The following is a 25702-nucleotide window of genomic DNA, read 5'->3' on the forward strand; positions in this document are numbered from 1 at the left end:
CCCTTTTGTCACAAGCTGTGGGTGTGTTTGGTCACACTAACACAGGATGCTGATGGTACCTTGCTGCCACTGCTTGTTTTGCAAATGGATTAAAAAGCATGCGAAGTGAACGGTCCTCAACTTGGCAGGCATTTATTTGTACAAGAAGAAAACCTGAATACTGCCATTTTAATTATAGGGTAAACTTTATTCTTCATTTTCATTACAGCTCCTAATTGTCAGAGTCGCTCTGCATGAGGGTGCATAGCTGTCTTAAGGAACAAGGCCGTAGTTCATACACATTTTCTTCATTGCAATGGTATCCAAAAGCATACTCAAAACAAATATTGATATGCAGAAAAATGCCTGCAAAATGCAGTAGCCGAACAGTACCATTGATGACTCAAGATTCTTCTAGTAGAAAGTTTTGCAGCTGAAATGCGCCTTGGCACAAACCCTATTTTCCTTCTTTTTTAGACTTATTTATAAGGGCAGTGTGGTTTTACAGGAATTGCATTGCTGTGTAAGCAAATAGCATAACACAAATACAAGACAAATTTTAAGATAATTACACAATAGACCAATCAAACATTCATGAATTCACACAGTTGTATTAGATTTACATGAGGGATTAAAAAAAACTAAACCAAGCATGCAACATTCGGCACCTTAAATCTAGTAGGAATGCACAATGAAAATTAACAAACCACGTATATTTTCATTGAAATTGTCTTCATGTCAAGTACATCAAGCAAACAGTGATACAACCCTTAATATTCCAGCAGTTTCTCACAATTACCATAGAAAAATAAGTCAAATTGACACAAACAAATCTTCTGGAAGCTCAGAGTTGGTCTATGCCAAGTGGAGAGTGCATGTCTGCCTACACATCCTCTCTGTGTGGGTTGACAATGTTTCATGCGAGGGAAAGAGTCGACTACGAACCCAGTGCAGCGAAGGCGCTCCTATATGAAATGGGGACCGAAAAAGGTTGTACGACACATTTGTGGACACAGTGACTGTGTCCTACGAGAGGTAAAGAGAAGAGTTGCAGCAGGAAACGTCCTTCATTACCCGCCAGGCTCAGTAACAGCCATCTCTCCAGGATTCATCTGACATTTTAGTCAAGCCCAAAGACCTGTCAATAAGTTAGAGTTAGTCTTCATTCAAGAACCATGTATCAGATTGGGACAATATGAATAGCACAAAATATCGAATTTGGAATTTATATTTATTCATAGATTATAATTTAAGCAATCACCTGGGCTGTGACAGTTTACTCCTGGTCGATCCTCGGCCCGCGGCAGCCCTTCCTGCCCCAGTGGAGGCTCTCCCGGGTACGTAGACCCCGCCGTTGGCCGAGGCTGGAGACTGGACACTGCGGCCCCCTCTTGCTTGGGCAACGGGCAGACCTCTAGAAGGCTGACGACCAGCTGCCATGGAGCCCGCTGGAGTCACAGCTTTTACTGGGATCCGCAGGGAGAGAGGAGATTGGCCACTGCCACGCAGTCGACTGGACGGCATACCTGAGAGGGGAAGAGAGGCACAGCGTTATAAAGATAATCCCCACCAGACAGAGGAATCAAGCACATGGATATATGTAAAAAGATAAATCTATGGAAATCTCAAACCAGGGGTGTGGCATGTAGGAGTTGAGGTCAGCCCGGGAGGAGCCACACTAGATTATCAAGGATATATTTGGAGGAAAGTAGTGGAATATTAATGTAGCAGGTGAGTGGATGCACAGTTCATTAGCTGGGGCATGTCAGGGAAGGAGAAGGGCACATTTGGGATGGTTCTTGCAACTCCTCAGTGCTGGTGAGCCATATACAATACAAGTTTGTTTAGAGGACTTCTTGGGATTAGACGATCATGGTTTGATCGATGTATACATTTAGATCAAATTGATAGATTTTTTCTGATATGTAACGAGTGTCAACACTCAACTTGCAATCCAAACTTGTGAGTGTTGAGTGTCTATTATTAGGAATTCACTTATGTGTGAAAAAAAGATGTATAGTATAGAGAAAGTTTGGCACATTTCATTTGAGTACATGTTTGAAATTGGAGCAATCTAATGTATTCTCTTTTTCTGGTTACTGCATAAGACTTGTAATAAGCACATGTTGTCTGTTGATAAAAACAAGTCATTCTTATTTTGAGTTCTCTTTTTAACTTTCTGTTTGCATTTACTCACCAAAACTCACAAGACAATTTTCTCAACATTTTGAAACCTGCATTTCATCCGTTTGTTCGCTAATCGTCATTAAAATCCTTTGTTACTACCATCAGATTAGTGGAATAACGTGAAACCAAAGTTTAGACACACATTCCTAAATTATTTGAATGAGAAAGTGTGTCCAAACCAAAAGGTACTGTAAACTTTGCTATGGTGTCACCCATGGGCAAGATGCAAGACAACTGCCCAGTAACCCCATTAGTGGTCACATATTCCACTGGGTATTTTGAAGAGAAATCTCAATATTGCTCAAAACCGTGGTCAGGTGGTGGGATAGACGTGACACTACAAAGGGCTGTATGCAAGGCAAAGGAAAGTGCGGACCAGGTGAAGAGGTAAGGGTTACCTGTGGAGGGGGAGTGAGTCAGGTGGGACATGCGGTTGCCGGAGCTCTGGAGGTTAGCCTCCATGCTGCGACTGTTTCTGACTGCCTCCAGGGAGCGTAGGCTGGTGCGGGGGGCCAGATTAGGCATGCTGTGCCTTAACTCTTCTGGAACCACACATACAATACACGTTCAACAACCACGGTATGCGTTCCATCACAGCTGTGGTCCAACAAGAATCGGCAACGGTCACTCGGATCCTCTTGACCTTGGGCCTACTGCACGTGCTGAATTGTTGGCCGCAGCTTACCTTCACTCTTGGCGAACTTAAGGAGCTCGGTACTGGGGCCCTGGAGCGATCGCCGGGGTGCTCTCGTGCGTGGAGCCCCGAGTCGGCTGCCGTATTCCTGGCCGTGATTGGAGGTGGAGGGGGACAAGCACCGGGGGGAGCCTAGCGGCGAGGGGGTGTAGCGATGCCGTCGCTGGGGCACGGAGCAGAACTCGTCCTCTTCGTCCTCGAGGCTGTAGCTGTCAAATTCCTGATCGCTGTAGGTGCCGCCGCGGCGCAGGGACTGTAGCGAGGCCGTGGAGCTGCGGCGGGACGCAGATGCAGAGCTGGAGGCAAAATCCTGCCTCAGACCTGGCAACCAAATAACAAGATTAGAAAAACAGTTTTATAAATTGGGACAGACGACGACACAATAGCACTTGTGCTCACTCTCTTCCTGTAGGCGAGCCATGATCTGGACGTCAGTGAGATCCTGCAGCTTGTAGCCCATAGAGATGGAGTCATCGGACGTGCTGAGTTCGCTGTCTATGGAGGACTGCGAGCTTAGGGCGGAGTGCATAGTAGGGGCACCTGTAAAAACACAGTAAGCACATTTTATAAATAGAGTAACCATATTAAAACGCACATATGAGGACTGATTGTATTTGATTTCAAAAAAGCTTTTACTGAAATAATGGCCCTATTGTCTGTTTAATCAAATTGTGGAAGAAAATGTTTTGTACCTGACCATAATAATAATAATGTCTTCAGGGCTCTCCAGAAACTAAAAAGTAACCAAAGAAAAGATCTGGCCTTTCATGTTTTGCCTCCATTGTGCACAACAATGGAGAGAGAGATTCAAACCCTTACCACACTGCACAGCCACATCGTTGAAAAAAAGAATGCTAAGTAGCTCGCACACAGAGACTGCCGAACAGAAAGAGGATGTCGGCGGCCACAAAAAACGACAGCTTCACAAGGCCTGAGTGAGGTTCTGTCCCGATTAATGGAACCTCTAGGATGCCGTACAATAAGGATGAAAAATGTTTGATCATCCCCGTGCAGTAACATAATTGATCACAAATGACTTGCAACAATGGGATCTATCAAGACTCTGCTCACCAGACCACAGTGGTGTTTTTAGTCTTTGTCGTATCGGAGATCAGCAGCGCAGTCACGTGTCACGTGAGCAGCTGCAGGTGTGTGAGGTGCCACTCACCCCTCCTTGATCTTCACCAGGTGCATACGCATTTAATTTAAAATTAACAGACTGACATGGCCCAAGTATTTAAAAACAGTGTGAATAAACTGAAATCAAATTAGCTATTCTTAAATGAACATGTCCTGCCACCGGACATTGCTTTTCAAACAAAAAACATTGGAGATGATTTCCAGGACAGCTAAATGCCAAGTGCCCCTGCGAGGCATGTTTGTCTGAGCCGGGGTTAACTCTCACACAAATGGGAAATGACAACATCATCCGGGGGCATTTGTTATGTAAAAAGTCTAGAATTAGTTGGGCTCACCACCCACAAGCCAAGCATTTACCAGTTCATGCAAAGATTACTTCTAGGGTTTGCATAACAGCATCCGCACTGGTGGTGTCCGCACAAAGTGACAGGCAATGTGAGACAACGTCAGGAATAACGAAAGAGCAAAGTAAATAGCAATTGCTGAAAAGTCAGGATCGTCAGCATAACACATTGCACACTGGTTAGAATTGCCAAAAAAACCCCCCAAAATTGTCCTATATCATTTCATAATATTTTTCTTTAGGAAATTCCCTTCCGATTACCCACCCACTCAAGTAATGAAATGGTCAAAAATAAAAAAGAAAAAAAAAGAAAATCACTCTCATATTATTTTATATGTGTGTAAAATATCTATTCAAAGTGCTATATAGGGCACAAAAAAGACCAGAATAGTCATAAAATATCCCAAGGGAGTGCATCGTTACGCATGGGTGCAACACACATATCAACTGACCTACATCGTCGCAATAAGTCAATCCCACTGATGTTTAGAGCAGAAAATGAGGAGCACAGTGTGTTAATGTCATGCCATACCTGCACTGCCACAGGTTAGTAGGGATTTGTTAGTTGATTTGTGGTACCCAGGAGAGATCAGGCCCGAGCCTGTCGAGCCTGCCTCTGCTGATGGGCTACTGTACATGTTCCTCCATCGAGACGCTGCGGGGAACAGGAGAGGACAGATTAGAGAAGGACACACATACCTTTAAAAAGAAATGACCTGCTTTAATGTATTGTTTAGGGGCCTTTTTCGTGAAACTGCTCAAGCTTAATGACCAGGACTCCCTGCAAGAAGAAGAGATTTATCTATAAAAAAAAAAAAAAAAAGACATTACTGGCTAAAGAAAGGAGATTTATAAAAATTACATTCGGTTTGAGTTCCTTAGCCCATATTTCGGTTCTTGTAGGTGTAGAAGTGTAAAAAGGTGAACACAAAAGCTGAGGGAACAACAGTAACACATAACTGCAGGATAATGCAGAGAGACACAATGTGAACACAAAGTGCCTCATAACTGCAGTCAGGTGTTGTGTTATACTTTTATCAGTTATTTAATTACTTCAGGAATTGTATGTGATTTAAAATATCAAACGCTATTTTAACTCATACCTGTGCTGTATTCCACGTTGATAAGGATTAAAGATTGTATAAAAGAAGTGACAGCAGTATTAAAATGAAACAAAATCATCTGTGAAGCACAGAATGAATGAGCTCTGGTTATCCAACGTTGTCCACATCAATAGGAGAGCGAGTTATACCGACCAGGAGACATGTGTGGTTATTTTGTAGCAGCCCTGGTGTGATTAAGCTCCGTTGTTTTCCGGTTCTGCAGTGTGCAGGAAGTTGGAGCTGCGAGTTGGGTAAATAGTATATGGGGCCCGTCGGGTTGGACACAAACCTCTGTCTACGCATAGAGACGCACACTGTGAACACATTTGCTGAGTGTACAGGTTTTGTCATACGATTAAAACAAACACAGATGTGCACACAATAGAAGTGAGCAGTAAATAAGACCGTAGCCATTTGACAAAGGGAGGTAAAACAACCCCCCCCCCCCGTACTTAATTAAGCGCTTTAATCTTTAGGCAGCAACGTGTGACCCAAAAACCTTCAAAAATGTGAGTGTTATTTTCAAAGCAGTCATTGCTTGGCATTTGTAATGGGCTCGTTAATCTTTATGGAAAACAAATATAAATATTCATTATGCTGCCGTTTAAAAGACTTTAATGCACAAAGTGTATGTGTTTACATACTCTGGTCCAAGCGGTTGATCAAGGTCCGACAAGCTATTTCTGTCTCGGGGCTGCGATGGTCAAAGGCCTGCCGACACCACTTCATTGGAGAATCTGGGCCTTGATCTTCTACGTGCTTTTTTGGAGACACATACAGCCTGTAGAGAAGAGGCAGACCAGAAGAAAACAAACCATCACCTAGGGAAGTGGGAGGAAAGACGAGATGAGAAGGGGGATTAGGGAATAGGTAGGAAAGAGGAGGTGGGGGCCCAAACACTAAGCCTAATCTACTTTTTACTAAACACGCTTTTCAAGTTGGAGATTAGCGTTAATGACAGGCCTATACGGTATGTACTTAATGGTATTAAGCACGCCATGCACACTGTAAGAACGTTTTTTTTTTTACATTGCGCAAAAACAACCTGCAGGATCAACTCATTTAAGCAGCAAATAAACAAACAAGCAGGCTGGTTCAAAGTGAACCATGTGATCCCATCATAAAAACAGCGAGGGAGCAAATACGTTACGTCATGCGTATTCAAAACATGACAAAGAGACATTTTCCCCACATGCATCTTACTATCGTGTCAAACTCATCCTGTCACGATGGGCACCGGTGCCGTAGAAAAATCTAAACAGACCACGTCAAATCTATGTTATTATGTTTGTTAAACAGTGACTCCATCGAACGACATCCGTTTCCACGCAGCCACACAATGTCGCCACCTGAACTGTGGCGTGTCCGGTCTGGCACCAGCGAGAGCAAACAGTCACGGGTTCACCACAAGCTTTGAACTGGAAGTCACATGGGCTGATCCCCTTTGAGCCGGACGGACAAAAGGGCCCGGTCTCAACTGGTTCGGGGCCCAATCAACTACAAAATCATCTTCCCAGTGGGCAAAGCACAAAAGGTCCAATTTCCCAGTGGAATGAGCAGCAGTACAGAGAGCAATATTCAGGTCACACATCCTGAAAGAACGGCTTTGATGCTTGATTGATTGCTGAATCAAAAAAAAGAAATAGATGACTAAACCAGAGACTAAAATTGGTTTTATAATAACATGAAAGGAATAAGTAGAGCAGCGTATGTGGACGCATCTATACATGTTCCACACTTATTTTTCTTAATAATAATATTTTGAAAACAGGGATCTTACAGAGTTCTTCCTTTCGTGATGAAACCAAGCTGTGACCCGTGTTCAACCACAGCCGGGAGCAGCTCCGTGCCGGTGGAGGAGTCGGGTTCACTTTGCTCCACTTGAGGAGAGTATGTCAGAGGTTTTAGCTTAAGGCTAGTGTGCACAAACTAGCGGAGATACTATATTTTTGCGAAGCTTAAGAGTCATTTTTGGCGAGCGACTGAGAATAAAATAAAAAAAAGGCCATTTTGAATTGGCTCTGAGGGGACGGAATATTTCTGTCGAGTCTAATCGGGCCTCAAAAATATTATTAAGCGGGCAGATACTTTGCCACCGGCAGTCTATTTTTTTTTCTCTTTCTCCCAAACCCCAACAACAAGAGCTCTTGAAGTAGCTTTCATTCGCAGTGTTTGTGAGCACACGGGGCAGGGGGAGGGGGGGGGGGGCGCAGGAGGGGGCGCAGATCACATGCTGCGCAATCCCACTTAAGGTAGTTTAGCCGTGCGGCAGCATCCAGTCCAGAGCAGATGAGATTATGCCACCGTTCGGATTACAGGACTTTTTGGCTATGATAACCCCCCCCCCCCCCCCCAAAGGACATATGGTATGGCTAATGATGTGAAACTGAAAATAAGTCCTGGATGGTCAGACTGTTAAGCTGCTGAAGTGGCCATCAGGACCACAATATGGTGCCTGCTTTAGGCGCCGTAACATGCTCAGCACAAACAAACGTGTCTAGACTTAACTCGCGCATGATGTGAACATGGATTATTAGTAATAAACCCTCTAACTGGTCATTTCAGTAATACTCGACCCATTCAAAATGAAATTAGCATGATGGCTGCACCAGCAGCCAATCAAAATAGGGCCAGTGGCTTGAAGTCATTTGGAGCTCAACTACACACTTTATTATTATTATTATTTTATAACTGTATTTGCACAGTTATGATACTTAGCAAAGTGCTGGAAAACATTGTGTGGTAGTTGTGCTTCAGTGGGCAACTCCTGGACCACGATGAAACACGGGTACTTATACAGAGAAAACAATACCAGCAACTCTGTCAGTCTGGTGTAAAACGAATCTGTGTGTTCATCATTACCTCTCCAAACAGGTCACACACCTGTTGTGTACCCCGATCACACAGCTCAGAGTCAATTTGACTAATGGGGCGAGCGACAGCCTCTCACTTTGTCGGCACTTTTAAGTGCTTCTAAACTTCTTCCCCATGGCTGGCTGCCCATTTCTTTTGTCGCCTCTTTGTCAGCGCCGTGTCTTTCTTCGCTCTCTTTTCTCCATCCCCAACACGCCTTGCTCCTGATTACGTTAATGTTCAACCGTAGAGGTCAAAAGAAATTAATTTAATTAATTTAATTCTGTTAATTAGGGGGGAGAATGAAGTCTAAATTCAAACAACCTAATGACACAGAACAGTGCCAAGTCACTTCCTGTGGAGGAGTCACACGTAAAAAGAGGTTAAAATCAAAGGGCACAAAGCGACTCATCTGACTCATCAAGAGCTCTTCTACCGATCCATAAGCAGACTTTAAAAATGCTGTTGCATTGTCGTGGCATGTGCTGCTAAAAAACATCCTGCACTGAAGGTAGCTCTCGTAAAGTGCTACACATTATGAATTAGATTCATCATACATCTGCACATGTTTGGACTGACGGATCAGTCCGGTACCTCAGCAGGTGGGTTAGAGGGAGGCTATAAAAACAGAACAAGAGACCAGAGAGAAGCAGTTCAGATAACAAAAACATACCAACTGTCCTCGTCATCTACGTCTGCATACTCATCCTCCAAATCTAGGACGTCCACTTCGTCCATTGCAGTTTGGTTCACTCCCGAGTGGCTCTCTGCCAGCGTCTCTGACTCGTATCCCTCCTGAGAGGGGCTCTCCGGGGTCTGAGCCGCTCCGTTGCTGCCGGTCAAGGTGAGAAAAGGCCCACGCGGACCCTGGCGGTCCTCCTCTTCCTCCGGCCTGTCGGCCACGGGCAGAGGGGACATGTCTTCACCGCTGCTGCTGCTGCTGCTGTCCCGAGTGGGCAACAGCTCAAAACCTGCTGTGCCCAGCTCGCCACCGGGCTCCAACCTGAGGTGGGAGTTGGTCACCTCGTTGATGTAATCGGCGTCCGTGAGGTTGCTGTTGCCGCCCGCTCCCCTGGGGATGATGGCCTTGCTCCCCCTGCTGCGCAGGGTCTCATTCTGGACCTCGAGCCTGTGAACAAGCTCCTGCAGCTTGCGGACCTCCTCCAGCTCCCCACCTGCCACGTCCTGACCCTCCTCCACCTCCTCCTCTTCTTCCTTCTCGCACCCAGGCTCGGAGGCCTCCATGAGGCAGGTTGGACTGCCATTGTCTGCCTGGGGGACCACCATGCTCCTTCTCTATTGGGAGCAAGAGTTGGGTTAAAACACACACGCACAACAAATTGATGGAAACTTAACACATGGGGACTGCAAGCAAAATGAAGATTTAGGTAATATTAATACTATTTTCTTCGCGTGGAGCGCTGTGGACGTAAGGCACATGTAGTAGCTCTGTTATCAGCACACCACTTGAACACTAAGGTGAGGGGATTTCAGGCAACCGTCGTTTTACGTTTATTTACATCAACGTTAAATGTCACGTTGTTTTTCTCGTCCTCACGTCGACTGCCATCAACGTTGGGGGAGCTAACTTGAAGACGAGGATGTACACTATCACAGCTAACGTTACATACGGGGTATATCTAGACAAACACGTATATTTATGCAACTATACATATATTTGAGCCCTCGAGTTATTGTTAGCTCGACTAGCATGCTAACGGCAAAAACAACCGTACCGGTGAGTGAGCCGTGTTGCTCCAGTCGTCCGGGCGACCGGATGGCCGAGCCTGCCCGCCACTCACAGCTCAAACTCTCCCCTCCTGCGCGACAGCATGGATGGAGCAGCTAATTGCGACCACCCGAGACGGATCCTCGCCCGGATGATGACTGTCAATACGGCGGAATGTCTCTCGGCCGGCTAGTCCATGTTTTCCTGAGGCCGGAGCATCGCTGGTGGCGCTCGCCGTGTCGCTCGCAGCTAACGTTAACTAGCTTGTTGATGGATTTTAGTTAGCCCGGCGGACGGAGCAGCAGCGCTCGCCCCTCCCCCTGTTGACTTTCTCTGTCGTTTGGCGCCCCTCGTGGGAGAGACGTGGTACTGCAGCGCCATGTTTTGTCATCTACACTGTAACCGTTGGGGGTCACTCTACACACAATTCCTGATCTGTAGAATTGTAGCAAGGCGTTGGCAATAAAAAAAAATAGATCCTAGATTCTACTTGATCCATCTCAGATCAATGTTTTTCAATGTTTCAGCGAACAAAATGAAGAAACAAAATGTAGAATGCAATAACTGTGTAATAACAGACCACCTTCACCTAATCTAATAATTCATGTTTTTCAGCTATTAGTCGATGACGATCACCTCGTAATTTCATAGATTGATGAGACTTACAAAATGTCTTCACCTAATTGTGTTGGTGCACAGAAAAAATAAAATTAACATCCAAGTTGTGGTATGAATGCAGAAAAGGTGTGACTTGTGCTAAACAATGACTAATGATATGAACTTACTTCATATTTAATGTATGGTCATTTTGCAATAGTAGTCTACCTAAATGTGTCTTCATTTTCTTTGTGCAAGAAAAACATTGGCACATCGTTTCTGGGACAATGGCTATTCAAGGTGGTAGGGATGCTAGTAAAGAACCTGTAGAACTTGTTTTCCAGGGACGGATGTTGAAGTCGGAATCATTCAACACAGCAAGCAACAATAATAGGTAGGACAGTAGAAACCTGTGACAATCAAATATTAGAGTACGAATAACAAATGTTTTGTTGGCTCAAGAATGATGCTTAAGGAGCCGGAATAGGATGAGAATTCTTCTACCTCAGTCAAATTTTTCTCCTCTGTTTCTGAAATATCCGGTCTGTTGTAAAAGTGTTCAGACATGACTGATCCTGCAAGACCATTGGAAAAGAAAACATGCATTCCATACATGTTTGCAGATTCACGAAAGCCATAATTTCTGTAAATTTTTCATGGGTTTTAGAGGCTTTCTTACAACAGAAGGGGAAATGTAAATCAGTTATAGTCTTTGCAATTTTGTTAACCCAAGAAAATTACATTTAAAGAAGGTCTCTGCTCTCAAGCACCTGCATGTTGTTGTAAAAGCGTGTTTCAACATGCCTGTTTTGAAGGGCACTGCCTGCAAGTAATACATACATGTAGTATGAAAAAGAGACCTCAGACACTGGTCTATGTGATGCATTCCCAGAGCCAGCTCATACAGCAAGATGAAAGAATCATGTAAATATTTTACAATATGTTGCATGTCATTGAAAAGTATGACGCCCATACATGTTAAAGCTAAAGGCTTCTACATAAAACGTATTTCACTGCAATCTGGAATGTATGACACTTGCAGCAAATCCACTCCCTTTTTTTCTGCAGGCCTAGACCTGCTGTAATTAGATGGAAGTTTTAACTGTGAGAAAGGGTCACTCAACTGTTTGAAAATTCAATTTAAACGCATGTGCAGACATACAAAACCGACTGCATGCTTACAAACAAGGCAGTCATATTATTCAAAAATAAAACTGATATTGCAGACTTGCCATAAACATATTTGTCTTTGTAACGGGTCATGTGACCTTTTAACCACAATGTATTTAAATAACCAACCACTTTAAGAGCAATGATCTTTGTACTACATTGCAGGTCCAGGTAGGAATATACAAATTAACAATGTTTAACTTCCCTCAATGCTAGAGGCAGCAGTAGTCCTCTAGTTTATGAGACTTCCCATGCTGTTAAAACAGAACATTCTAGCACACTTATCTTATCCCTGCAGGGACTGGTTTAGTGAGGCAAATCCTGGAATCAGACATTCAAGGCTGGCCTACCACGTATGAGGCAGATGACACTGCAGACTTGTTACAGCCTGTGGAAGAGGCCTGAATTCATTCCACAGATAGAATTCAGGGCCTCTTCCACAGGCTGTAACAATGCACATCACTACTTCAGCTTCTTCCCCGGTTTTGTGCTTTCTCGTCTTGCAGGCTTCCATGAATCTACCTGGCCCCGGTTCCTTTACATTACGATCATAATAATCACCAACATCTCCCAGGTTTGCTTCTTTCCTGAAGTCTGGTCTCCCTCCCCACAGGCTTCTGTGGATGGTGGTCACGTGGGGCGGTGCTTGTCCCTGCAACGGTCCTGCTGTACATCAGCTTATTAACTGCAATATTTGAATCAGATCTGGAGTTTTTCGCTGTGCTGATGTGGCTGTTTTGGAACAGGATGTTGCATGTGTACAGCTGTAAAGCCCTCCTAGGCAAATTTGTAATTTGGCTGTACAAAATAAATATTAAATAGGCCGAAGGAAATACACAAATTTCACTTTAAAATAGGATACATCTATTTTTATTAGGTGAAAAAAAAGTGTTATTGTCATAACATTTACAAGCATTTTCATGGTTTTGTTACCAATGTTATATTTCATGACTTTTGCGTCAACACAATAACTCAATTTGAAAGAATAATAATTGCTCAGTTCTCCCCTTTCTAAAACGGCAACTACATGCGATTACAGACACATCTTTCCCCGCAGCATCAGTCCAAACACCATTTGTAATCAAACTTTGCGACACAGAACACAGGCGGAGATGCCGGACAAGCCGGGGAATCAGAGGAAGAGCACGTAACAGGGCAGGACAGAAGGAGCGGAATCATGGCGGTTGGGTTTTGGGTTACTTCTGTTTCTGGGCTTTCTTCTCAGCTTCAATTTCTGTGCGATCACAAGAGAGACAAGATGATCAAACTAGAACACAGTCTCAACATCAAGTATTAGTCCTCAAAATGTTCAACATTTGTGACCAAGAAAGGAAACATTAAAGCTTAAAAGATACACATTTCAGTGTTTAGTATTTTGGAAAGCTCCAAAAAAAAAACACTGGATCTTCAGTTTGCCACGAAGCGACTAAATTATAATGACATTTACAATTAATTAATGTCTAGTAACGGTAAAAGTTGTGCGTTGAATAGATTTTGAACACCTACCCTTTGCAGTTGGAAGAGGGTTCTTCTCTTTAGTTTGAGTCTTCTTGAGCTTCTGCGCGTTAAACTCCTCCAACTCACTGTTGAGTGGCTCTTTCATACATTTCTAATGGAAAAAGAAATCAGAATTAAGCCCCCTCCCAAAAAAATAATAAAAAGGGTTGGAAAATAAAACACCATCCCATTACGATTCATAACTAGAGAGGCAGTGTGAATGAAAGTTGCATTTAGGACAGGCTCATTATCACCATAGGAATGTATGATATATTGTGCGATAGGAGTATGCCTGATGAGATTTGGGAAATAAAACATTCCAAAGAATGTAAGAAAAAAAGATAGGCGATGTTTTCGTAAAACTACGGCATTGACAAATTAGCAGAAAGCCGAGGGAGAGATGGACAGGATTAACAACTGGAGTAGGTACTCACCTCTTCGATGGCTATCTTCTCTTCCTTAATTACTGTGTGATCACAGAAAGACAGATGCGGTGAACTCGCTACAACACAGCTAAATGTTCTAAAATGATTGCAGACCGCCATGCAAACGGATAAAGAGCCACGGCGCGTCCACAGAGCTCAGAGGAGGCGCTAAACTGCACAGTCGGATCGTTAAACAGGCTTCCATTGAAGTCTTTAAGTCCGACCCGCTTTTCCTGATCGAGTCGTTGGATTTAGACGGCCTCATTCAGAGCGAAAGTCAAACTAAATAATTGATTTCAGTTAAATTCCCACCTTATAGAAAACATTTCAAACAAAGCACGACATAACGTTCCTGAGGTTAAGAGAAGAAAAAAAAAAACCCCTAATATTTAAAAGAATAGCAGGCATGGCCCAGCAGTTCAGTGCTTTGGGAGCTCCCCTTTTTAATTTAAACTATTTCTGCTACTTCATGTCTAAACAATCTGCAGCACAAGGATAAGCTCACAGGAAGTTTGGGCGTGTGTCCAAACACGGAACCCTTATCAAGGTCGGCTCAGATTTTTTTTTTTTTTTTAACACTTACCGTCTACAGTTGGAAGAGGGTTTTTCTCGTGGGTTTCAGTCTTCTTCAGCATGTTCGGGCTGAATTCCTCCAACTCACTGTTGAGTGGCACTTTCATAGATTTCTGAATGGAAAAATAAAGTATTAAAATCTGTAGTAAAATGCTAACGGAATGCAAAAAGGAAACAAAACTCTACCGTAGTTAAAAAGACAGGGTATTGTTGTAACAAATGCATTCCTTGCAGTGAAAGAGCATGTTAGGGAAATATATAAAAAGTAAATAAGCATGGTTTATGCAAAGTTCCTGTTTAAAATTAGAGTTGATAAATTCTCAGAAACCTTTAAAATTGAGGGACAGATGAGTGACACAAATCCTATTATAATTAAGGCAGAGCAGGTACGTTCTAGGTACTCACCTCTTTGATGGCGATCTTCTCATCATTTATTACTGTGTGATCAGAGAAAAACAGATGAGGTGAACCAACACCGAGCCATAGGTTCATCAAAATTCAAACAATCCTAATAGTTTGACATGACATCAATGATGTTTATATATGCGGCCGTCCACAGAGCGGAGAACCTTGGAGGCCTTAAACGCCAGTCAGATTTTGACAGACTTCCTTTGCAGTTTAACTCCAACTTGTGTTTCCTGGTGGCAGCGTTAGTTTTAGAGATCGCCATTCGGTGCCAAAGAAATCATCACTCCTGCACGCGCCATTTTTTCACATTATACCTTGAGCTTAGACCCCCCCCACCGTCACACGTCCACTGCAGAGAGGATTGATTGTGGGTCAGAATGGCCCGTAAAGCATGCGACTTACTCTAAAACGAATCAGGATGAATTAACACACCATGGTAACTTAGCATATTGTACGTTACATACTGTATTTGTATGGAAGTAAATCTGTGTCATCAGGATTTATTGTAGTATTTTAACATTGAAAAACATTAAGATGCATAAATATTCAGTGCTAGAAATTCAATCACCTTGTTCTTTCAAAATGCGATGATTTACTTCCATATATTTGGGACATACTAGCTAGTTCTCTTTATTACCAATTAGTATGAGGATCTGAAACCCACAGTAAACAATTGTTCTTAGTTTCTAGAGTATTTCTGAAAAGGTCACTTAACTTTGTGACACATCTATGAAGTGACCCTTCAATGTACGGTTACCATTACTTCAGCAGCAATGGAAAACGAGTCACAGTTTAAGGCTCAGACAAGCCGACGTGCACCAGCACTGATTCAGACACTGTAAACTATTTCCCCTGCTTTGTGTCTGTTAGCTATCTGCAGAACAAGGACAAGCCAACAGGAAGTTGGTCGGTTATCGACAATAAGTAAACCCCAATCAAGGTCTACCATGACATTTGAACACTGACCGTCTACAGTTGGAAGAGGGTTTTTCTCCTGCGTTTCAGTCTTCTTCAGCTTGTCTGGGCTAAAGTCCTCCAACTCGTTGTTGAGGGGCACTTTCATAGATTTCTAGTGGAAAAAAAGTGGGAGAACAAAAAACATTTTAAAAGGTTTTGAATCTTAACAAATGTGCAACCCCCCAGGAATTTTTAAAAAAATAAATCCAATCACTTGAGAAGCCAAACACAAGCAATGTGATGGTAATGTTGGAAAATAAAATGCTTTCCGTGTCGGTAAAAGGGAGCACGGAAGGGAAATGTACAAAAACTAATAAGGGGAAGAAGAACATGATTCATGCCTAGTTCCTGCTTGTAAAACAACAGTTTTCAAATTCACGGAAACCAAACACAGGGCTGAGATGTTGCACAAGATTCCTAATTGAAGGAAGGAAGAGCAGGACAGAATGAGGTACAACGGCAGGCATGTTCCAGGTACTGACCTCTTTGATGGCGATCTTCTCATCATCAATTACTAAAGACAGAGACAGGTTTAAGGGTCCAATCTATCAACATTCAAATCTCAGACCCAACTTGTCAGGACAAGAAAACAATCTGATGCATCACCATATTTAAAATGTCCTCATCCTGTGGTAGTCAATAAAGAACTTTCACACAGCACCATGATGGAGAGTAACATTTGAACACACAATAACTGGTACAACAGACAGTTCCACTCTCAACACAATGGGAAATGGAATAAAGTGACACTTCATCTAAAGAATGTCATGAGACTATGTGGGTGAATCAGGCAAGAGGAAGTCTAAAATTGTAAACTACACTTAGGGTGCACACATCAAGGCTGGTGCTAAAACGGACATCTTTCTAACATGCACAGCCACTGCTTGTAGGCAGCCAAACCGGTGACTCATGGAATTTAAATAACAGAATGATAACACACACTAATCAGAGGGCACCACCTCTTTTATCTTAACCTGGTTGAGGTCGTTACCTTAACACACGATTAAAATTGTTTTGGACGTGCAACATTAACAAACATAAGCCTACACACCCACACACACCCACCCACTAAAGGCTCTCTTCCTGTTATCCGAGCTAAGGTGCGGTCTTTTTTTAATTGTGCTGTAAATTATCCGGGACACTGATTTGTTAAGCTCACGGAGTGACTAACTTTGTCTTGGAGCTCCAGAGTCTCCAGACAAAGGACAGGTGCCTTTTGATAAATGTGTCCTTTGAACCGATGACATCAGGCAGCACAAGGACGAGCTCTCAGGTAGATGGGTGTGTGTGTGTGCCTGCAGTTAATCAGTAAGTAGCTTTGTGTGCACTTGCTTTCAGAAGAATGATAGACAGGGTGGAATTGAGCTGGGGGGGGGGGGAAGGAAAAAGGGAAACCTGGCACATGGGCGGTTTCTCTGCAACATTTACCCTGAGTAGTTGGAAGGGGATTCTTCTCTTGCACTTCGGTCCTCTTCAGACTACTTCTTTTAAACGTCTTCACCTCCTTGCTGACTGGACATTGGTTGCTCATTTTGGTAGAGTTCTACTAGAGGAAAAAAAAAAAGAAAAAAAAAAGGGTAAGAGAGAGAAAAGAGCTGGAAAAACATGACCCCCCTTCATCACGTCACCACTTCGGACTTTCCCTGCAGTAGGAAGACCGGGCTGGAGCCTGAAATCATTAGAAACCAGAAAATCTACTTTCCAACCACTGCTCGCGATTAAAACACCTCGAGAGCAGAATAATGCGACGTCGGACCGCGCTCCACAATTAAGCTGAGGAATCCACATGGTGGAAGAAGAACTGAGGCGAAGTCTGGCGCAGGAATGTTGCACACATAACTTCAAAAAAATAGACATATATGTCTCAACGTGGTCAATGTTTGTAGTACAGTACAACGTTTAGGCTTATTTTTGAGCGTGCGAGTGTATAAACAGCGATGGTTCAGAATAAGTTTACCTGGTGCAGAAGTGCGCGGCGTCCTTAGCAGGTAAAACAAATATTGCGTCTGCGTCATGTGTGCAACGCCTCTGCTTTAAGTAGAGACAACACGCCCTTCCCAGCACGCCGACACGGACACCGATTCTCGGGCTCCTATTGGCTCCCAAAGCTCCAGGGGAACTTTTGATTGGACCATCTGGATTTCTGGGCGTGGCTAATAGCTGCCTGTTCACGTCCAGGAATGTTGTGACCGTTTGGTTTGGGTCGTCTGTTCCTCCTCTTACCTGCGCAGAGTAACGCACGACCGCCACGGGGGTTGCGTTTGAGATACACTCGCGCCATCTAGTGGACGGGTTGAGACACGACGTGGGTTGACAAAAACAATTATAACAACGTGAACGTTTTGAACGGATGAGATTTATTTTATTGAGGCACTCTCGGGGGGTAAATACAGTAAAACAGATGCTGCTCTTTTAATTGGCTCCATTGTGAGAATACTCACATCCGTCATACAAGGTGAAAGGCAGGGTACATTCTAGGTAAGATGGCAGTGTGTTTAAGTATTTTCCAACTTATGTAACAGCGATGTCTATGGACCCCCCATGCAGACATAGCAAGAAGAAAAAGAGCTAGGAAAAACATGAGCCCCCCTTCATCACGTCACCTATGTCCATACATACAAGGCCAATCTTACTTTTTCCAGTATGTCAATTCACATGCAATATTTCATTCAAGTAAATCATTTCTTGACAATACACCATAAAATGCATCTACCGTCATTCAGGTAGTAATGACAGGGATTTGGTATAAGATGAAACCAGCAGAAGCTTATACTGACCTTTAGTTCCTCATATTGGTCCATTACTCGACTTTTGATAACCTGAGTAAGGCCTATGATAGGTAAACAGACTTTGACGAGTTCAACTGTAAATAAACAGTAGACCTAACCTCGTTAAAGACAATACAAATACGAAGCACCTCATCCAACAACCCCATATTTATAATATAAAGGTATTTAACTTTGTTTCATGACTCCAACTCAGTCCTGGCAGTAGTCTTTTGAACTTGTACATTGTGAGGATGGATCACATCCTTGTGGGCTGTGGACAGTAATCCTTTTTAAAAACATTTTGCTCAGAATGTAAATAAAGGTTTGTCATGACAATAAACAATACAAACAATTGTTTACGTGTGTTTCTTCAGCCTGAGCGTTTCTGCTGCCTGTCGTAGATGGCAGTGGCGATTCCCCATGTAACGCACGACCTCAAAATAACCAGTGAACCTCCCCTGTACAGCAGAGAAACCTTCTTCTGTCGAGATTCCCACAGCGTCCGCCAACACGCCGTGACCCCTCTCACCTCCCCTCCCACCTGTTTCTGCATGTTGGCCACTAGCACAGCCAGCGGGTAAAGAGTCAAGCTGACCGCCATGGAGGTCAGCGTCCCCGAGATGAAAGACGAAACGCCTTGAGAAAGCCCCCGTGCCTCCACGACGGCACTCAACGGCCCCTTTAGGCCAAAGTAGATGGCGCTGCCCAGAGCGTTGCGGGCTGTGATGGGCAGCAAGGCTCTGTAGTAGCCCGAAGCCGGGCCCTGTGCCCTCAGCCTGACCAGGACGCTCTTCAGGGTGGGTAGACGGCGGTCGTTCTGGCTGTTTTGCAACACGTTTTGGACACGCTCCAAGGGGGTGAAAACCACAGCTTCCACCATTCCCGCACCAAACCCAGCCAGAGCAGGCAGGGCCGAGGCGAACGGGGCGTTTTGGGCTGACGAGGAGAGCAGGCGGAGCAGGGTGTCCTGGAGGCCAAACAGCAGCGTGCCATTCAGGGTCCTCATTAGCAACGGTGGGGCCACGCCCCTGTAGAGCTTTGCAGGTCCCTCTTTGAGGAGCTGTCCCACGGCCTGGTGCACCGAGGTGTTGTGGATTTGTTGACGAAAGACAGTTTTATAGAGAGGGAAGACAATGAGCGTGGGGAGGGTGCTCAACAAGCCGGAGGTCCCTCCGTGCAGGTAGCTGTGCAAACGAACCATCTGATCCTGGGGGCCCCCGTCGTCTTGTTTTTGGTTAGGGCTTCCTGCCATCCTTTAGCCAAGTAAAAAATGAACAACAAATCATTTAATTAACGAAGGCAAATCATACCGATATTTTTTTTACTATAGTAAAACGGACCTTATGTACCTTTCGATAATCTCTTATACAAAAACAGTGGGTGGCCGTTTTCTTGTTTTTAGTTTAGAGCTAAAAAGGAGACAGACAGGATACTTTTACTTCCGTTAACAGCTTTTTGGTTTTGGCCTATGAATCGAAGCGTAGTGGCCGCTAAACCGGAAGTACCTGGATGTTCATGGTAATAATCAACCCAATTTGATTTAATTTAAAACGAAAAACGAGAAAACGGTGGTATTTTCGTTTTATTGTGTATGTTTAAAGGAACATCAACCAAATGAATTACCCTTAAATAAATAATACATTTTCTTGATATGAACGTTACGTATAATTTGATATCAGATTAAAATGACTTACCCATTGATTAGTAGACACTAAATATAGAGCTTGGTGTCCACTTAAATTTCCACACCACCTGCTTTGAAGACGAAGGCAGCACATGCACCCTTTTGTTTCCCCTCACTATACCGGAAGGCGTATTATTCGTCTCGTTACACCTTTGTGTTCCGTTATATCCGAATATCGACCACAAATTGTGGTGACGCTGCGGATAATCAGCCCGCCCTTCCTAGAATAACTATTCGTCTGTGTGGTCCACGTCACGCGGTTGACGATTGGTTGCTTTGCCTGTCAATCAAGTGTTCCTTCAAAACGAGGATGTGCGGAGTTAAAGTGAGAAATAAAATTAGTAGGCCTTCTCTGCAGTTGTTTTAATTTCCCTTTGACAAATAGACGTCATGGGTCTAATAAACAATACGTTGGGAACGTCCAATGATATTTTACAAATGCTGTTGTAAATTGTGCTTGACGATTATCTGCTGGCAGGGAAACACAAAATGTGGAAAATCTGTTCTATTTAAAAAATAAAACAGCATTAATGGCACTCACCCGAAGTGACAGATGGAAATGAGTCACAATCCTGTTATATAAAATAAAAATTGGCTTACTGTGCATCACGTCTTGTACCAATGTATTATTTTATTCTAAAATAGTCAAATGCCTACATGCAAGATGCAACAATTTGAGAAACAAGAGCCAGCCTTAAGATTTTAGGCAAATTTCATTTTATTAGGAACACATCCTCAGATAACTGGTGGATTCACCCTACTGAAAAAGGAAATGCACATTAATGACAAATCATTTCTTCCAGGCATACAAAAATACCAAAATGAAATAGCGGGTGAACATTTCTCAATGAAGCTCCAGCCTGCAGAGACCCCAAACTAAAATCTCGACAGGCTCTATAGAAGGCCCGTCAACACAGAACCTCCAAAAAAGGTAAACCCTGGCCACTGTGCATACCCCAGTCGAGTGGAAAGAGACATCCCAAACATCTTTCACTGCCTGAGAAAACACAAGAAAGTTCTTCATCCAGTTGGAAAATAAAACACAGCTAAATGGGGGTATAGAGGCAGGGCTGGAGGAAATCAAGTTATTCCATTAGACTGCGGAGGCAATCCTGGCTTGTCTGGAGCTCCAGTCGCACTGTAAACTAGTTTAATACACATTCACTTCTTCAATTATATTCTTTCAAATAGCAGATAACACAAGAGCAACATCAAAAACGACTCATTCATTTTAACAATATGTTAATGTAACAGCTTTATATGGATGATGAGTCTCCTGACCACTGGAAGCTGTCAGGGACATACGTACACACATCTTTTGGGCACATTTAAATAAAAACCTGAGGGATGTACTACGAAGCAAATTTAGTGCAGTTTGTAGAGCCAGAGGCAAGAAAAGTGGTGTGTTCCAAAGGAAGCAGCCTTCTACTAATCAACTTATTTGGGGCGTGGCAGCCAATAGAAGACAGATTGGAAAAGCTAGAAATCTATTGGCATGGAACACCGTTAATCAATACAATTCCGTTTCATTTGATTTGGCCATCATTCATGACGATATGGGGTCACCTAAATGCAAACATTGAGTATGTTTAGATCGGTTAAGCAACGAGTGGGAAAATAAAAAATACATAACTCACAATTTAACACAGCAGCTCTCGCCTCATTTCAGAAACTGTTTTGCTTTAATTATTAGGCAGCGGCATTCTGCATGTGACGGATCCTGTAAATAAGTCAAATTGCTTTCATGGAAAAGCCCACAGGAGAGTAGTATAGAAAGCTCGGGTCAAAAAAACAAAAAAAACAAGTTGACGACACTTTTCCCCTCATCTGACGAGTTTTTGTTGAGGCAGCTGAGCCAAAGAACCCCCACTCTGTCTGTTTGTAGTACACCCCTCTGGAGAGGTAATCTGGCCAGGAGAAACTCTGTGCCTAAATGTTGAGAAAGGGAGGGGGGGAGAGGGGTACAATACTACAATAAATATGCTGGCCTAAATTGGTTTGGATCCCAGATACGAATGGACACTTCTGAGGGGGGAGGGACTAGAAGGACAGAAAGGAGCGTGGAGGAGGAGGAGGGGGGGGCAGCGTGAGTACTAACATGACACATGACAATTCATTCTCTCTTTCCAGTTAGTTAGCAGAACATCATTTCGCGGATGGTCGTTTGTGTTGTAGAATTCCCTCTTCCCTTATTTGGTGTAACGGCACACAGGACACATCTCTTGTTACAAGGGGACGTGGCTGAAAAGGTACGACACAGACTCCCCGTTGTGGGTTCTGCGGATGGCCTCTGCCAGGATCATGGAGATATCAATCACCTGGAGGAAGAGAGGATTGGACATTGTGAAGAGAACCCCAAGTATTACTTTGTTGACAGAAAGTGGCCATACAAAAATCTAGCTTCTCAAACTGAAGACTATTTAAAAACGTAGCTACTGGTTAGGTGAATAAGCATTCACTGCTTACTCTGATTTCTGGTTGAAAAATGATAAAAGAATGATAAATGCAGTCTCCTAACCTGTATTTTAGGACAATGCTTTATCTTCTCCTCCTGAGGGATCGTATTGGTGACCACCACAGCTTCGAAGCAGGCATTGTTGATGCGTGTTATGGCTGGGCCAGAGAAGATGCCATGTGTCAGGATGGCATACACCTTGGTAGCACCAGCAGAAATGAGCCTATCGGGAGAGAAAAAAAATTCAGGGAGGAACTCTTTAAAAGTGAGCTTGACATCAGGAAAGTGCAAACGCAGCAGCTTTGTAGCACTCTGGTCTGGGGTCAAGACTTTTCACCTCATGTTCTGAAAAAAATTGATGACAGGAGGGAAGGTAAAAGGGCCTACTTGTCAGCAGCATGACAGATTGTGCCACACGTGTCAGCCATGTCATCCACCAGAATAGCAACCCGATCAGTTACGTCGCCGACAAGAACCATGCGGTCCACCTCGTTTGCCTTTTTCCTCTCCTTGTGAATGAGAGCAAAGTCCACATTCAACCTGTCCGCAATGGAGGTGACCCTGCGGAAGGAGAACACAATGTCCACACGTTGGAGCGGTTGTGCATGCAAAGTGTATGACGCTGTGAACACACACACATCAAATTAGACCTCAGATAAGCAAAGCCAACAAGATTATATCTAAAATGAATTCCAGAACAAATGCTCAAAAGGTAGAACACCTACAGCACACAGTGTTACTAGCAAATACCTCTTGGCGCCGCCTGCATCTGGCGAAACAATGGTACAGTTTTTCCATTCAGGAATGTTCTCTTTGATCCATTTCAGCACAGCTGGCTCTGCATATAAATTATCCACCGGGATATCAAAGAACCCCTGGAAAGAGAAGTATATGGACGCAAGTTACGGAAGTTGAACATTTACTACCTGCCGGACAGACCGACACGAGGCTCACATCTCCAATTTTTGACATGAACCAGGCGACGGAAGTCTAGTTTATTTTATTTTTTTCTTTAAACACACAGATAAATGGCAGGATACTGTAAAGTGTGTACGTTTGTGCTACCTACCTGAATCTGTGAGGCGTGCAAGTCCATAGTAATAATATGGTCGGCCCCAGACACTGACAACATGTTGGCCACCAGCTTGGCAGAAATAGGGGCACGGCTCTGCAATGGAAATAGATTTCTTCAGACACATGGAATATGTGAACTGCCAAGCATTGCTCGTTTCTAAAAATAACCCTCCACGGAGAGCTTACCAGTTCAATTTTACAATATTCGAAACTAGATCTCAAATAACTTTTTGATACTCCATTTAAAATTCTATGCATGGCTAAACTCAAGGCATTGCTCTCAGTCAATAAGATAAATAAAAATATATATTGGAAAATGTTTTGCCCAAAATGGAGATATATTTTTATCTCGGATAACACAAACTGCTATAGATCGAACATGTAGCTCATGGTTGATGACAATTATACGTTACAAGTTGGTCATTAAAATTCAATCTATGTACTGTAATTGAAACAAACACGTTCAAATGAGGCAACAAGCAGATGGCAGCAAGACAGGGGTGAGGTAGATGGGAGGTGCAGTGGATTCAGCAGAGCAAAAGAACAACGGAATGGGAAAAAAGAAAGAAAAGCACAAACGCCCCTTCAAGTGGTCGCTGATGGGCATGGCCGCCGGGCTCCTTGTCATGATGCTGGATGGCAAATGGCATGACCGAAGTAATTAGACAGATATCCCTCACCCCCACCTTGTCCTTCTTGTCCTGCCGGGCGTACGGGAAGCAGGGGATGACGGCGGAGACCCTGGAGGCAGAGGCAATCTTGCAGGCGTTGATCATGATGAGCAGCTCCATCAAGTTGTCATTGATCTCCCCGCAGCCGCTCTGGACGATGTAGACGTCCTCCCCACGGACGCTCTCTCCGATCTCCACGCTGCCAGAGGAGGGAGAGCGGTGACCAGAGTGCCACGCGGAAAAAAAAACCGCACCGCGGCGGGCAGGAAAATATGAGACACGCGTAAACAAGGGCAGGTGAGCTTCAACGTGGGCTTCATCGACATTATGTGGCCTTTAAAAATGCAGCTAACTAAGGTGGCGTTATCCGTAACAAAAGCCACCCGAGCGGGCACGCGTGGACAACAAGTTCCCAGCGACACGGCGCGCGGCAGTTTCACCACGTTTTCTATTTAAACAACGTCCCCTGCGGCTAGGCTACATGCTACCTCCGCCCGGACGCGTCTGTTGAGCAGCAGACCCACGACTGCGCACGACTCACCATGTTTCTTGGTTGCTAAATTTCTTCGTCACGACCTTCCCGAGCTCCAGACCCAGGCGGTCTGCTATTTTCTGAGACAGGTCCGGGTGCGAGCTACCGCTGAATATTTTGATATTCGGCATTTTCCGTTGCGGTCCGGGGCGCCCTTCGGGTACAGCTGTAAAATCAGAGGGTCCGTGGCAACGGCCGTGGGAAATGGGTTGACAAATTGGTCAACTCTCTTTGAGCTGTGGACGGTTTCCACTAACGTTACCTATCCACCATTATGTCCCGCGCATCACGCGTGCGGCTCTTCGTCTCGGAGTGGCGCGCACGCTTCGGCTTTACGTTCTGCCGCGATGACGTCACGCCGAGGTGCCGAGACACGTTCAGGGACAGTCTTCCCCGTTGCGAGTTTACTTACACCATGTCACGTTAAGTTAACGCTAATACATTGTTGTGCCGTTGAAGCGACGTTTAACGGTCACTGTTTCTGCAGTCGTACTTGTTATCGACACAAATGAGTCGCAATTGTTTTTTGCAACCTTGTTTTTGTACAACAAACTCGGATATTGGGGATAAGGTAACGTGAGAGTTTGTAAACAGTGAACGTGTCTCTGAGGGAAAGCGCTGGTGGATATTTAATGACTTTAGGTATGGAAGCATCCCTCTTAGAGGAGATCCTATTCTTAGAATAGCGTGCTAGGACCCTTAATGGAACTAAACCATCATTAATGCTATCTGCATCTTCTTCATAATGCCTTTGGTTTGTGAATACACTTCCATAAGGAAGTGAATATTTCCAAAGGATACCACCTTTACTGATATGTGGAGGGTATGCTGTGAGAAAGTAGGCCTACATACGCATATGTTAC

The 25702-nt window shown here is 44.0% G+C and overlaps 4 protein-coding genes across 6 annotated transcripts; all 4 read right to left on the reverse strand.

Moving 5' to 3' along the window:
* Positions 1 to 116: 116 nt before the first annotated feature.
* On the reverse strand, positions 117 to 10374 carry zgc:66447 (SLAIN motif-containing protein-like). Its single transcript, XM_037461424.2, has 9 exons — positions 10036 to 10374; positions 8973 to 9595; positions 6091 to 6227; positions 4876 to 4998; positions 3260 to 3400; positions 2852 to 3181; positions 2565 to 2708; positions 1241 to 1505; positions 117 to 1117 (listed from the first exon to the last, which is right to left on the reverse strand). Exons 2-9 carry the CDS (start codon positions 9584 to 9586, stop codon positions 1063 to 1065), a joined length of 1809 nt encoding a protein of 602 aa, XP_037317321.2. The 5' UTR covers positions 9587 to 9595; positions 10036 to 10374; the 3' UTR covers positions 117 to 1062.
* Positions 10375 to 12649: 2275 nt separating this feature from the next.
* On the reverse strand, positions 12650 to 17771 carry LOC119211293 (thymosin beta-like). Of its 2 annotated transcripts, none has more exons than XM_037462091.2 (9): positions 17613 to 17771; positions 17084 to 17198; positions 16138 to 16169; positions 15665 to 15767; positions 14696 to 14727; positions 14301 to 14403; positions 13727 to 13758; positions 13302 to 13404; positions 12650 to 13029 (listed from the first exon to the last, which is right to left on the reverse strand). In XM_037462091.2, the coding sequence occupies exons 2-9, from the start codon at positions 17184 to 17186 to the stop codon at positions 12992 to 12994; spliced, it is 546 nt and encodes a 181-aa protein (XP_037317988.2). In that variant the 5' UTR covers positions 17187 to 17198; positions 17613 to 17771; the 3' UTR covers positions 12650 to 12991. The 2 variants fall into 2 exon arrangements, with proteins under 2 accessions (XP_037317988.2, XP_037317989.2); XM_037462092.2 differs by having other exon boundaries at positions 17084 to 17201; positions 17613 to 17724.
* A 238-nt stretch (positions 17772 to 18009) lies between these two features.
* On the reverse strand, positions 18010 to 20318 carry LOC119211639 (solute carrier family 25 member 53-like). The gene is made up of 2 exons (XM_037462691.2): positions 20118 to 20318; positions 18010 to 19676 (listed from the first exon to the last, which is right to left on the reverse strand). The coding sequence occupies exon 2, from the start codon at positions 19673 to 19675 to the stop codon at positions 18794 to 18796; it is 882 nt and encodes a 293-aa protein (XP_037318588.1). The 5' UTR covers position 19676; positions 20118 to 20318; the 3' UTR covers positions 18010 to 18793.
* A 739-nt stretch (positions 20319 to 21057) lies between these two features.
* On the reverse strand, positions 21058 to 25188 carry LOC119211137 (ribose-phosphate pyrophosphokinase 1). Of its 2 annotated transcripts, none has more exons than XM_037461804.2 (7): positions 24849 to 25188; positions 24317 to 24506; positions 23632 to 23730; positions 23313 to 23437; positions 22950 to 23123; positions 22626 to 22785; positions 21058 to 22425 (listed from the first exon to the last, which is right to left on the reverse strand). In XM_037461804.2, exons 1-7 carry the CDS (start codon positions 24968 to 24970, stop codon positions 22333 to 22335), a joined length of 963 nt encoding a protein of 320 aa, XP_037317701.1. In that variant the 5' UTR covers positions 24971 to 25188; the 3' UTR covers positions 21058 to 22332. The 2 variants fall into 2 exon arrangements, with proteins under 2 accessions (XP_037317701.1, XP_037317703.1); XM_037461806.2 differs by having other exon boundaries at positions 24323 to 24506; positions 24849 to 25187.
* Between the last annotated feature and the right edge of the window lie 514 nt (positions 25189 to 25702).

The sequence above is a fragment of the Pungitius pungitius genome, chromosome 2, assembly GCF_949316345.1.
Source record: "Pungitius pungitius chromosome 2, fPunPun2.1, whole genome shotgun sequence".
NCBI classification, from domain to species: Eukaryota; Metazoa; Chordata; class Actinopteri; order Perciformes; family Gasterosteidae; genus Pungitius; species Pungitius pungitius.

Bases quoted from the DNA above. Each gene is read 5' to 3' on its own strand.
- zgc:66447 (XM_037461424.2), bottom strand. From the start codon at position 9,586: ATGGTGGTCCCCCAGGCAGACAATGGCAGTCCAACCTGCCTCATGGAG. The intron at 4,999-6,090 runs GTATGTAAACAC...TGTTCCCCGCAG, and splicing joins GATCAACCGCTTGGACCAGA to CGTCTCGATGGAGGAACATG. The intron at 3,401-4,875 runs GTATGGCATGAC...GTGTTTTTACAG, and splicing joins ACTAACCTGTGGCAGTGCAG to GTGCCCCTACTATGCACTCC.
- LOC119211293 (XM_037462091.2), bottom strand. From the start codon at position 17,186: ATGAGCAACCAATGTCCAGTCAGCAAGGAGGTGAAGACGTTTAAAAGA. The intron at 14,728-15,664 runs GTCAGTGTTCAA...CTGATCACACAG, and splicing joins CCCTCTTCCAACTGTAGACG to TAATAAATGATGAGAAGATC. The intron at 14,404-14,695 runs GTGAGTACCTAG...TTTTCCATTCAG, and splicing joins AGAAGATCGCCATCAAAGAG to AAATCTATGAAAGTGCCACT.
- LOC119211639 (XM_037462691.2), bottom strand. From the start codon at position 19,675: ATGGCAGGAAGCCCTAACCAAAAACAAGACGACGGGGGCCCCCAGGAT.
- LOC119211137 (XM_037461804.2), bottom strand. From the start codon at position 24,970: ATGCCGAATATCAAAATATTCAGCGGTAGCTCGCACCCGGACCTGTCT. The intron at 23,438-23,631 runs GTAGGTAGCACA...TTCTCTTTCCAG, and splicing joins TGCACGCCTCACAGATTCAG to GGGTTCTTTGATATCCCGGT. The intron at 22,786-22,949 runs GTAGGCCCTTTT...CTCTCCCGATAG, and splicing joins ATCTGTCATGCTGCTGACAA to GCTCATTTCTGCTGGTGCTA.